The sequence below is a fragment of the Gnatocerus cornutus genome, chromosome 1 (assembly GCF_029298725.1).
Source record: "Gnatocerus cornutus isolate USDA-ARS CGAHR chromosome 1, icGnaCorn1.1, whole genome shotgun sequence".
NCBI classification, from domain to species: domain Eukaryota; kingdom Metazoa; phylum Arthropoda; class Insecta; order Coleoptera; family Tenebrionidae; genus Gnatocerus; species Gnatocerus cornutus.
This window is the reverse complement of record NC_142233.1, coordinates 12432892-12446216: the sequence shown is the minus strand read 5'-3', so window position 1 is coordinate 12446216 and position 13325 is coordinate 12432892. Positions and strand designations below refer to the sequence as shown.

At 29.0% G+C, this 13325-nt stretch overlaps 1 protein-coding gene across 3 annotated transcripts in view; it reads right to left on the bottom strand.

Moving 5' to 3' along the window:
- Nucleotides 1-743: 743 nt before the first annotated feature.
- The window catches only part of side-VI (sidestep VI transmembrane protein), a 481913-nt gene continuing 469331 nt past the window's right edge, over nt 744-13325 (bottom strand). The window contains exons 13-15 of one of the 3 annotated variants that reach the window (XM_088044994.1): nt 9588-9742; nt 9246-9302; nt 1529-1617 (exon numbers count right to left, since the gene is read on the bottom strand). In XM_088044994.1, coding sequence (XP_087901120.1) covers nt 9270-9302; nt 9588-9742 — 188 coding nt within the window. In that variant the 3' untranslated portion in view covers nt 1529-1617; nt 9246-9269. Of the gene's footprint in view, nt 1618-6302; nt 6331-9245; nt 9303-9587; nt 9743-13325 lie in introns of all 3 variants that reach the window. The other 2 variants (XM_088045766.1, XM_088044224.1) reach the window with 2 other exon arrangements.

Sequence of the window (13325 nt, the reverse complement as noted above, 5' to 3'; positions counted from 1 at the left end):
AATTTTAGATGTGTTTATTCCGCAGTTACATGATGATGAACTCAATGCTGGTTATTTTCAACAAGACGGAGCTACAGCTCATACTGCAGGAACAAGCCTTAATCATTTGCAACAATATTTTGATAACCGAATAATAAGCAGAGGAACAGATATTCCATGGCCATCACGTTCACCAGATCTTACTCCACTGGATTTCTCTATATTTGGATATTTGAAAGATACAGTTTTTCAGCGCAGGATGGAAACTCTGGATGAATTGATGCAAGAAATTCGAATCCAATGTGATACGATTGATCAACAGATGCTTCAAAACATTTTTGAAAATAAAAAGAAAAGGGTGCGAGCATGTTTGCAGCAAAATGGATGACATTTCCAAATGTTTTTATGAAATCAGAATGTGATGTTTTTAAATAAATGTTTAATTATTACGTAGTTCAGTTTTCACTATTTCATTTTACATGTTAAATGTGAACCCAACGGGTCTTAGGAAAAAATGAACAATTGTCAATGTGACAGCCGCTCAAAATGTAGCACGTGTAATAATTTTTGAAGCGGCAAAATTTAATCAAAATCATTCTGACAGTCATGACCACTTGATGGACAAACATCCCGTTATTTCGCCCAGAAATAAAGCAATTTGAAAGGTCAGCCTTGTTTGCAATAAGAAATTCAGTTTGAAAAGTGTCCTATTTATTAATCAAAACAAAAAATTACATAGCAATAAACACTTTATTTTGATATTCTTACCATGTTTACATAAGTTACAGATCGTCTTATAGAGACATAGTAAATTTGAAACATTAAACGAATCGTATATAATTTTTATACCACACAATCTCGATACCGAGGCGCATGATATCACATTCATTAAGATAACAATATTTAAAATGTGTATATACAGTATTGTACAAATTTGTGCCTACAGACTTGTCACTCGCCTGCCACTCTAACAGAATTCATTGCCTTTGTTTCGTATTCAGTCTATAAAAAGATGTCTGTACAAAATTTATTTAACATTCACACTATTCATTTACAAAAGGTTTGGTAGTTTAATGACTAGAAAAGAAGATACAAAGGGATGACTTTGTTGATATGGCCTTGACATCGGAACCCAAAGCTCCCTTACGATACGTTCGTTAAATTACGTTATACAATTGATATACACACAAACATGATGTGATTAGAAAGACACGTACGTATTGTAGACCCGATATGATGGTGTAGACCAGATATGTCATATTCATCGATTCTCTTCTGACGGAAAACTATGATACGAAATTCCACGTCGCACTATTTACAAAAAGAACTATCAGTCTCTTAGACGCAGCTCTCCTGTTGACAGCCCATCAAAGGAGTCCGAACGGTGACCGCATCCCTGTGGTAGAGATTCTGTTTTGCAGCAGGAAACATCGAAGACACTGGAGAGACCATCGGAGAGGTGACCGAGGTTTTGCTTGGAATGGGAGGCGGCATCCTTCTGCCATGGTCTATCTGTGCGTATATTGTCGAATCATCTCGGTTACGTAGAGTGCCATATTGACTGCCGCCGTTTTTCATCGTCTCCAGAGAATTGGGACGTGCCAGAGACAGTTCTGCATAAGTCACTTCGTTACCAACCTGAGAGAAATAAATATTTTAGTACTTTTTCAACTGTAATGTAATGGACGACCGCAAGGAAACATGCTCATACAAGGTTTTAACGTTAATTTTTGATTAGGACCGCAAAAGTTATTTAAGATGTCTTAGAAATACGTCCAGCTTATAGTTTAGCCCTTGAACGTATTTCCACCGCAAGCTCTTAACTTAAGAAACAAGTCTTGCATGCCATGCACAAACCAATAAGTCAATTTAACTTATAATTTTTTCTTTTACGAGATTCTTTGAACAACTAGAAAGCGTTCGTGTTTCGCATCCTCCGGCTGGTTTTAATTTACTAAGTACTAAATTTTATTGTAGAACTTGATCTTATTGTACGGTCTTATGAGACGAACTCTATTCTATAGGAGTCAAGAGATGCATACTGCGCTCTCAGATAAAATTACCTTTGTGATTACCGAGTGTCTTACCTAGAGGATTTTAATTATTTTAGATCCTCTATTTGTTCGACAGTGCTTAGCAACACTCTTTGTCTCGGATGGAATTGCCATAAAAACTGACTTTTCCCTTCTTTGAGACTGAGATCCACATCTCACAATAAACATAATAAAAAAAGCACGATTTTTGGTCATTAATGAACGATTTTAAACAAGTTTGAGTCGAACTTGCAAAACGTAACTTGAGTGCGAATCCCCTCTAAACATTCAACTTAATATAGGCAACCCAAAATACGCTCATCTTTATCTATTTGTAGGATACAAATTTAATTTCGCAGTTAGTTAAAAATTGTTGTATCTGATCAACTTTTGACTGATTCAGGTATAAAAATACACATTATGAAAAATTGAGACTAAGATAACATTGAGTTCAAGAGTCAGTGCAGAAACATAAAAACTTTTTGGGCAAAACTGGACTATCTATCTTTGTGGCGTCTAAAGAAAAACGTCTTCTGAATATTCCTGATGGTTTTAGCAGATGAGAGAGTAAGGAAAGTTGAACTGAATTGATAGATGAATGAGTTATAAAAAAATTTAGTCCAAAAACGCACTTTTTCTTTTCATTTCAAATATTTTAGCATCTTAGATTTCTCGAATTCGAGAGCTCTCTATCTATTTAAAAAAATTCAAAATATCAAACTGCATCAATCATTTTGATAATCTTGTCACTTCCCTCTTAATTTCCTATTCTCTGTGGGCACTGCACCGAATTATTTTCACCTAGACTTGGATCCCTTGCTGTTCATGGCGTTTGTACTATTCCATGCAGCAATTTTATGTCTTCCTGTCTGAGGTATTTAGTCATTTCCGGTCTTAGCTGGTCTATTCCGGGCGCTTTTCCTGCTTCTATTCTCTCTCTGCTTTCTTCCAGAATTTATATTTGCTATTTGTATTTTATTTTGTTGCAATCTGTACAAGGCATCATCAGAAAAAACAAATTATATACAATTGATATAATGTCACAATTTGAAACCTCCGAAACAAAATCAAAGAAATTATTAAATTATTTTTCCAGTTTTTGTATTATTACATCTGAATTGAAGATTAATTAATAAACACATATACAGAAATAAATTCACCAAATTTTGTTACTACAATGTCAAAATTGTCCAATTTAGTGAATTCGAAACAAAATTTAAGATTATTATGAGAAAAATTCAGGATTTAATACAAAAATTTGCATTCTGGCTTATACGAAAATAAAAAATTCTCTGAATCTAAAAAATCTGAATTTTTAATTCTTTGTTCTCAAAATCTGTAATTTTGTCTACGAAATAAACACTTCTGAAGTAGTAAATCCACTGAATTTTGTTACTTTATTATTCAAATTATCGAAATAACAAAATTTAACACAAAACTAATTTTTTGGTTCGTCCTAATATTGAAATAATTCAAAATTCTCATTTTTTGTTTTATAGGTGTGTCATTTTTCCGTCAACATTCATCTGTAACTCAATAAGTCCATTCGATTTCATGGGTTTAAAGTCAACATTGTCTGAATTTACATAATTTGATACAAAATTTTGTATTCTGGGTTTACCATAAGAGAAAAAATTCTCAATTTCTTAATTTTTGTTCTAAAAGGCTGTAATTTCCATACAGTAGACACCCGAGTAGCAAATCCACCAAGTTTTGTTACTTCATTATTCAAGTTGTCAAAATTACAGAATTTAATTGAAAGATTTTCGAATTTTTTCTTTATCCTAAACAAAAATTCTAAAATTTTAATTTCTTGTACTAAAAGTGTGCCATTTTGTGCATTCGGTATCCAATTTAATTGCATTAATATCTAAATTGTCAAATTTACAGAATTTGAAACACAATTTCTAAAACTGGATATATCAAAAAAATTCCAAAAAAATATTTTTTATTGTAAAGGTGTGCCACTTTGTCCATTTAATCTTCATACATAAGTTCACCAACTTTAATTGCTTTAAGATCAAAATTGTCAAAATGTTAGAATTTTATACAAAATTTTGAATTTTAGCTTAATTGAAAAAAAAATATTCTGAATGTCTTATATGTAGTTTGTTTGAAAAACCTGTAATTTTGTCCATGCCATAAACACTTCCACAACAGATTCGTTACTTAAATATTAAAATTTTCGAAACACAAAATTTGACAAAAAATTTTGGATTTTTGGTTGTTACTAGAAAAGATTCAAAATTTTGAATTTGTGATTAAAAAATTTGAAAATTTTGTATATTCAGTGAACACATCGAATTTAATACGTCCAACAAACTTAATCAAAATTGTCGAATTTACAAAATTTGATACGTACACAATTTTTGATTCTAACTCAAAAAAAAAGAATTTGGTAAGGGAAGGTGAATTCACCGAGTATCGTTATTTCAGTATTTAAATTATCGATATTACAAAATTTAAGAAAAACTTTGGATTTTCAGTTCTTCTTAAAAATAAAAAATCCAAAATTCTCATTTTTTTGTCAAAAGGTGTGTCATTTTGTTTATTAACTATTTATACCTAAAGCAACAAGTCTACGAAAGTTAATTGCTGTAATAACAAATTCAAATTTAAGATTCTGGCTTCAATCTAAAAGAGAAGAAATTTGGTCCAACTAACAAAACATGCCAAGCTTCTTATTTTTCGTTCTAAAGAGATGCCATTTTGTCTATTCAGTTTTATTCCCTAAATCAATTAGGAGTAACTCTTCTGAAGAAGTTCTCTCAATTTCATTGCTTTAATGTCAAAATTATAAAATTTGTGGAATCTCATCCTATTGGAAAATATTTCAATTTTTTCATTTTTTGTTCTATAGTGACGCTTTGTCTTTTCAATATAAGCACCTAAATCAACAAGTCTACTAAATTTCATTGCTTAATTGTAAAATTTGCCGAATATTCAGAATTTAATAAAAAGTTTTGAATGCTGGGTTTATTTAAAAAAAATTTTTTATTGTACAAATTTGTAGGTTTGCCCACCTCTAAACCGACAAATCAAACAAACTTCATTATTTTAATATTGAAATTTCGAAATTGTAGAGTTTAATAGAAAACTTTTTTTTCGTTCGTCCTACAAGAGAAGTTTTAAAATTATACGTTGCGGTGGGAAAATGTAGAATTTTGTATATTTAATAAAATTCCGCTAATTTTCATTGTTTGAATGTCAAAAAATAAAATTTTTCAAAATTTTAAATCCATGATGCTTCTGTAAAGAGAAAAATTCTAAGTCTTCTTTTTCTGATTTTTAAATGTATAAAACTTCTCTTAATTTATTTTAAATTTGTTTGTTTTGACTCAGTGTTCACTGTTTTTTACACGTTCAAGAGTTTTGAATCATTTGTAACTTTTTTGTTTCCATCTAATTTTCAAAAATATCTAAATCCTTCAAACTGTTTACACAATTTTCTTTATATAATTTCAAAATTTCGATCATTGTTTTGTTTACAATTTTAATATTTCAGATTTTCCCCTGTAATCTAATTACGTTTTTAGGCCATTGTTTGGATTCTCTCGTAAAATTTGAATCAAAAGCTTTTGTACAAATAAACTATAACATTAATCAACAAAATTTAAAATTGTTTTCAAATTCAATTTCCTAAATGCAAAAACCTTAAGAAGCAATTTACAAATTTTCACACAATACACAAAACAACACAATATTTAATTGTTTCGACACATAATTATTGCTAATTTTCCAATTTGCGTTCAACACTAATTAAAATTTTTGGGAAATCATCTCCAATGATTGTTGATTAGTCTGAAACCACCAATACCGTTCATGTTTTTCTATATTAATGTTATTAATGCGAACCGAAAGCTCGTTAGATTCTTGTTTGAAATTCGAGCATTTTAGTTGTATTGATGCATTGCAAAGTTTAATTTGGTCTAGTTGAGGTGTGTTTATAGATAGATGAATTGCATGCGCTAAAATTTACATTTCTCTTACTTTATACACGAATATAGATATCACAAATTTATGAGTATTTACATACAGCAAATAAAAATTCACCGGGGTAATAAAAATAGTGCGCTACTGGAAAAACAAATATGCAGTTTCAAACTGTTTATAAATAAATATTTTTTTAGGTTTGATAGAATTCAAAAGCTAGTTCATAACAGTTGAGAGGGAAATTATAAACTTTTCTCTTTACATGCTGCTGGGGAAATTCACACATGCGTCTTGCGGCTAAAAAAATTCTAAAAGCTTCTACTCTTGATATACGTTAGTTTTATTAATTTGACATACCTGTGGTCTCTGTCTAATGTCAATGTCACTAAAAATAACACTAGTCAACAAATTTTGGAGAAAATTTGTACTGGAGAGTCCGTTTTGCTCCATTAGGTACAGTTTCAAAGATTTTTGTAAGTTTTACTGAATAATGAGTTTTTCTTAAAAACTTGCAAAGTTATGAATTGCTCGACAGTGTTTTGGAAAGCCAATTTAATAAGCTTTCCATCGGCTTATAAAAGTCATTGCTGCTAGAGTTAGCACTTTCTATAATATTTTTGCAAAACTGATTTCATGTGTCAAAAAAACGAACTTTTTTGCGATTTTCAAAATGTTGTTTCTATAGCTTAAAGTTTTGTAAATTGAAGAGGTTGCTTAAAATTTTTGTAAATTGAAGAGGTTGCTTTAAACTATGTTAAAATACACATTTATAAGGCAAAACAGACAAGTTTTTGAATTTTTTATTTTTGGAAAAAAATTCGAAAATTTGGTTTAGAGCCTGTTATTTTTTAATTTTAATGCAATACATTTTAAATTTGAGAAGTTTGCTATTTTAGATCAATTTTTCAACTGTGTCAAAGAACACAATTTTAGCACAAACAGGCTAATTTTAAAAATTTTCATTTTTGAGGAAAAAATATTTCCACATTTTAAATAAAGTCTGGAATTTATTTTTATTGCAAAAACAGTAAAATTCAGGAAAGTTACTATTCTTAACTTGTTCTTCAACTGTGCCAAAGTACAAAATTATAGAACCAGAACGACCTTTTTGAAAATATTGATTTCTGATTTGATCTGTCATTTTCATATTTTTAAATCAATAGAAATGACATTTGGGGAGGAACATTGATATATTTTTCAACTGTGCCAAAGCACACAATACTAGCGCTAAGAAAAATAATTTTACAAATTTTCATTTTAGCGAAGGATCAAAATTTGGATTTTTTTTTATAATTAATATATCAGTCGCCTAAATGCAAAACTCGACATCAGGCCGAAATTTGACACATAAATATTAATTTGGTAATTGTGACCACTGGTTCTAGACAGATTTTGAAAAAGTTTACCTAAGTAATTTACAACTATTGAAATAAAAGCGCTATAAGAGCTTTTTGTATTGCTCGAAAAATTATGGCTGAATGCAGATGTTGGGTTTTGCATTTAAGCGACTCATATATATTATTAATGTAAACTAATTTTGCTATTTTTAATGTTGGAACAATCAAATTCTGGAGATTTAGTACTCATGATTTGTTTTTCAATTGTACCAAAGAACAAAATAATTATAGAACAAGAAAGAAATTTAGATATTTTTTTATTTTGGTGAAAAAATTAGGTATGAAACTTAAAGATATTGTAATTTTTGTCGTATGTTTCAATATTTGTGACAAAAAATAAAATTTTAGATAAAAAACAAGTGGTAGAAATTTTAATTTTTAGAATAATGCCAAAGTTTTCCAAATTTGAATTCAATAACGTGTCGTTTTTGAAATTTTTTCTTAGGAGTGAGAAACAATTTTCAAAATTTTTATTTGAAAGACTGTCGATTTCGAAATTTTAATGCTATAGATATCAAATTTAGAGAATTGGTTATTCCGGATTTAATAATCTTTAATCTTTAATTTTTAATCAATAGCACAAAAAGATAGAAATTTGTTTTTTTTTTTCTTGAGAGGATTTTTTATTTTGTTTTAAAGCTTGTATTTTTTATGTTATAAACACAAAATTTAAAAAAGTTGCTATTTTTGTCCGATCTTTAAACTGTGCTAAAGAACACTATTATAAGACAAAAAGATAAATTTTAGAAATATTTTTTGCAAAGTTTTCAAAAATTAAAAAAAAATATTCGAAGGTCTGACATTTTCGTAATTTTGAAACTATACGCTTGAAAGTGGGCAATTTTAATTTATTCTATCACTGTGCCAGAATACAAAATTATGGGACAAAAAAGAAATGTAGAAATTTTCATTTTTAAGACGAGCCAAAATTCAAATTTTTATTAAAATCTATTCTTTTGGTACTTTTAATACTGAAATTATTAATTTTTTGGGATTTACTATTCTTAATTTGTACAAATCAACAGTACAAAAAATACAAATTTTGAAAATTTTTCTTGGACGAATGCTAATGTTTTTTTAATTTGTTTTTTAAATCTGTAATTTTTGTAATTTTTATGCTATAAGCATGAAATTTTGGAAAATCGCAATTTTTAAATGTTTTTTAAACTGTGCCATAGAACACTATTATATGTATAGCAAAAAAAAACCTACTACTTATTATTTCAGGACTTTTAATGATGGATTGATAAACTTTTCGGATATTAATATTCTTAACCTGTTTATCAACTGTGCCAAACTACAAAATTATTGAACAAAAATTTTTTTTTTTAATTTTTTGTTTTAGAGAATACAAAAATTTCCAAAATTTTGTTTTTGAGGCTCGTAAATTTTGAAATTTAGCATAGAATTTAAAGAAGTTGCTTTTATTCTCGGTTGATCTTTGACCTGTGTCAAAGTGCAAAATTATAGAGCAAAAAAACGAATTTTGTTTTTTTTGAGAAAGATGTAAAAATTTCAAAAATTTTATTGTAAGACCTCTTACTTACTTTGTTAGAAAACTTATTTATTACCTAAAATTACATGATTTTGCAGGTTCTTAAGAAAAACCGAAAATAAAAAAAGTGAAAGCGGTCGGTGTACTGAAAAACAAACTTATTTTACTAAAATCTTTGAGTCCTGACCTTATGGTGCAAGACGGGCTTTGCATTCATAATCAGAAAAAAAATTTTATTGCTCCAGTACAAATTTTGTCCAAAGTTCGTGTCTAGTGTAATTGGAGTTTTTTTACTGCTACAACAATTGGTAAGATAACCCGGCCGCGGTATTTAAAAACAGTTTGAAACTTTATCGCAAAAGAAAGATGTGTGCTAAGCGAGTGACTAAAATGATTTTTATTTAGTACCTAAAATTGACGCCATCCTACGGTTTAGTATATGTCAGTAATCGGCCTATAGCTACCCTAAAAAAACAAAAAATCAAAGTAAAAATAAAAAGTGCGTAAAATGAGACATAAAAAAATAATTCGTCGTAAACATCAAACGGATCGTCCTAAGATATGCAAAATATTCCACTAGAATTGAATAAATTTGAATATAAGAAACTTTATCGTGGAACTAAATTAAAACAAACATGTAAATTCAGGGTTGGTCCTAATAAACTACATCCCGAACTAGCTTCAAACAACAACAAGTATGCGAACAGCAAGTTAAAAGCTCTCGTAGAATCAATTATTATGCTAACTTACATGTTGGGAAGCGTAAGCTCGATCTCTAGCCATATAAGCTTCTGCTAGGGGTGTGAGACTCTGTTGAGGGGATGATGTTTCGTACTCCGTCGTGGCTGTCACTGAATTATTCAAACCGGGAGTTTGAGCGGCTGACCCCAGTTGATAATCGGAGTCTGGAACGGATGTAATAAAAATTTGGTTAGACCGTACGACATCTGCGACAGAAATGTTTCGAGATTAATATATGAACACGTTCACAATAGTTTGGAACTCTGGTCTTCAGTGTAAATTACTCGGAAACTGCAGGATTGAAATTGGAGGTGCGTCAAAAAAGTTTAAACACACGTCGAGAATTTTTTTTGTCAATTTTTTAACCTTCTTCTAATTTCGAGCTAGTTGCAAAAAAAGTACTCTTAATTTATTTTGTATTATACCTGCATCATAATCCGGAATTAAAACACGCAAAAACGTGCAAGAAGGGGTCTTTAAAGCACTAAAGCCTAAGTTGTCTAGGTAAAGGAGGCGTCAAGATAATGTGGCGCTGACCTGCTCAGATGACTTGATTTTTAAGGGTTTTTACGACGGTGCGGTTGGGGGCCCATAAATTTAGGTATTTATTTCTACTGGTTTAAGCTGTCAAAAATACATTAAATTGTTAGGATCGCATTTGCTAAATTCAAAATTAAGAAGATTCATAACAGATTAATTTTATTTTTTGTACCAATAAAAAAATATGTAAAAATCAACAACAAATTACGAGATAATTTATTAACTAATTAAATATATACAATTTATTAACTAACAAATAAACAAATTAATCAAATTCCATTTCACTGGAATCGTCGTCGTCATTTAAACTAATTATTAATTCTTGATGATGATTTTTTCTATAATTATCTTCAATCTTTATTACATGCGCAACACTGTTTTTCCAGCTAGAAACGCAGATTTTGTGTACTTCTCTATAAATTAAATCAATCGCTTCTTTGCTCAATTTGGACGCTGTATTATTTCGCCGGATGTGTGCCTTCAACTCCGACTAAATCAGTTCAATAGGATTGAACACACAATGATATGGAGGCAGCCTTAAAACGGTGTGTCCATGTCTCTTTGCAAGCTCGTCAATATGGTATGATTTGCTATATGTTTTGGTGCGAAGAACTTCGATTAATTCTGACTTTCTGTAATTTTCTTTGAAGTAGACGTCGTTTTCATGCAAAAAATCCTGGATTTCATCTTTTCGGCTAGAATTATTCGGGATTTTTCGTAATTGTAGCGAATGACAAGCAGTAATTTTTTTTTTAATTAGGATATTGTACAAATTTTTATTGTAACACTTGTCATTTTCGTTATTTTAATGTTATCGACATGAAATGTAGAAAGTTTGCTACTCCAGATCAATTTTTCAACTATGCAAAAGTACACAATTATAGTGCAAAAAAACAATTTTAGAAATTTTCATTTTGAAGACGAGCCAAAGTTATTCTGCCAGTTTATTTATTAAACACTTTGATACATTATTGACACATTATTTGACACTTTTAATGTTAGAATAATTAAAATTAGAACATTTACTATTTTTAACTTGGTTTTCAACTGTTTCAAAGTGCAAAATTATATAACAAAAATGTTTGAAAATTTTCATTTTGGGAGGTTACAAACATTTTCAAAATTTTGTTTCTAAGGTATGGCACTTTTATAATTTTAAAACTATTGTCATGTTAGCGCTGAAAATATAATTTTTAGAAGTTTTAATTTAAAAGACAGATTAAATTTAGACTTTTTTTTATTAAAACGTGTAATTTTGATACGTTTAACTTTAAAATGATGAAATTGTAAAAATTTACTACTTATAAATTGTTTTTTAACTGTACCAACGGTACAAAATTATAGAACAAAAAAGACAAAATTTAGAAAATGTTTTGTTCTTGATAAAATATTTTTTTTTTCAAAATTTGTGTTCTAAGACCTGCCATTTTTGGTAATTTTTGACCAATGTGTATAAAACTAGGAAATGTTGTTACGTTTAACTTGTGTTTTAATTGTGCCAAAGAACACAATTATGGAACAAAAAATGAAAGTTTTGTCAATTTTTTATTTTGGGAGGTTGAAAATATTCAAAATTTCGTCTCTACAGCCTGTTGACGTCACAGCTTTTAAGCTATAGACCTGAAATTTAAGGAAATAGCTGCTCTTAGCATGTTTTTCAATTGAGCCAAAAAAATAGTTATAGAATAAAAAAGGTTAGTTTTCTAGGTAGAATGCAAGAATTTTTAAAATTTTTATATAGGCCTGTCACTTGAATTGAAAATGTTGTTACTTTTGACCTGTGTTTTCATTGTGCCAAAGAACAAAAATAAGAAACAAAAAAACATTTTTTTTTATTTTGAGGGATTGAACACATTTTCAAAATTTGAATCTATGACCTGTTATTTTCACAATTTTTAAGCTATCTGCCTGAAATGTGGCAGGATTGCTACATTTAACTTGTTTTCCAGTTTTACCAAAGGAAAATATTTTAGGACAAAATAAACAAGTCATTGTCGTAATTTTATCCCTAGAGTTACGAAACTTGAGTGCGTTGTTACTTTTAACTTGTGTGTTATTTGTGCTAAAGAACAAAAATAGAAAACAAAAAAGACAAATTTTGGAAATTGTTATTCATCGCAGAATGCAAAAAATTTCGAAATTTGCATTCTTAGACCTGTCATTTACGTAATTCTTGACCTATGGGAATAAAATTTGGAAATGTTGTTATTCCTGGCGTGTGTTTCCATAGATTCCAAAAATAGAATTATGGAACAAATATGGCAATTTTTAGGTTTTTTTTATTTTGCTAGAAAATTCAAATTTTTTGCTATGACCAGTTATTTTTACAGTGTTAAAGCTATTAACGTGAAATTTTAAAAGGGTGCTACTTTTGACTTGTTTTTGAATTGTACCAAAGAAAAAAATTAGAACAAAAAAAAGAAAAGTTTTGAATTTTGTATTCTTGATACAATATATTTTTTTTAATTTGTATTTTAAGGCCTGTAATTTTCGTAATTTTAGATCTATGGATATAAAACTTAAAAATGTTGTTACACTTAATTTGTGTTTCAATTGTGCCAAAAAACAAAATCATGGAACAAAGTTTCAGAATTTTTTTCTTAATAGAATGCAAAAATTTTTAAAATTTCTATTCCATGGCCTGTCATTTTAGTAAGTTTAAACCTATGGGTCTAAAACATGGAAATGTTGTTACTCTTGACCTGTATTTTCAATGTACCAAAGAACAAAAGTATAGAACCAAAAAGGCAATCTTCAATTTGTTTTATTTAAGTACGTTGAAAACATTTTGAAAATTTGGTTTCTATGACCTGTTATTTTTAGTTTTAAAGCTGGAAGCTTAACATTTGGAAAATTTGCTACTATTGGCTTGCTTTTCATTTGCACTAAAGAACAAAATTATAGAGCTAAAAAAGACAAGTTTTGAAATTTTTTTTGCTTAGAAGAATGCAAAAAAAATTAAAATTTGTATTCTAAGCCCTGTCATCATATATTTAAGACTTATGGTTGTAATAAATCTTGAGAATGTTGTTACTTTCAACTTTTGTTTCAATTGTACCCAAAAACTAAATTATAAAACAAGGAAGACAAATTTTAGAAATTTCGTAGACTAAAAACATTTTCAAAATTTTGTCTCTAAGACCAGTTATCTGCATAGTTGTAAAGCTATCGGTGTAAAATTTGAAAAGGTTGCTAATCTTACCTTAT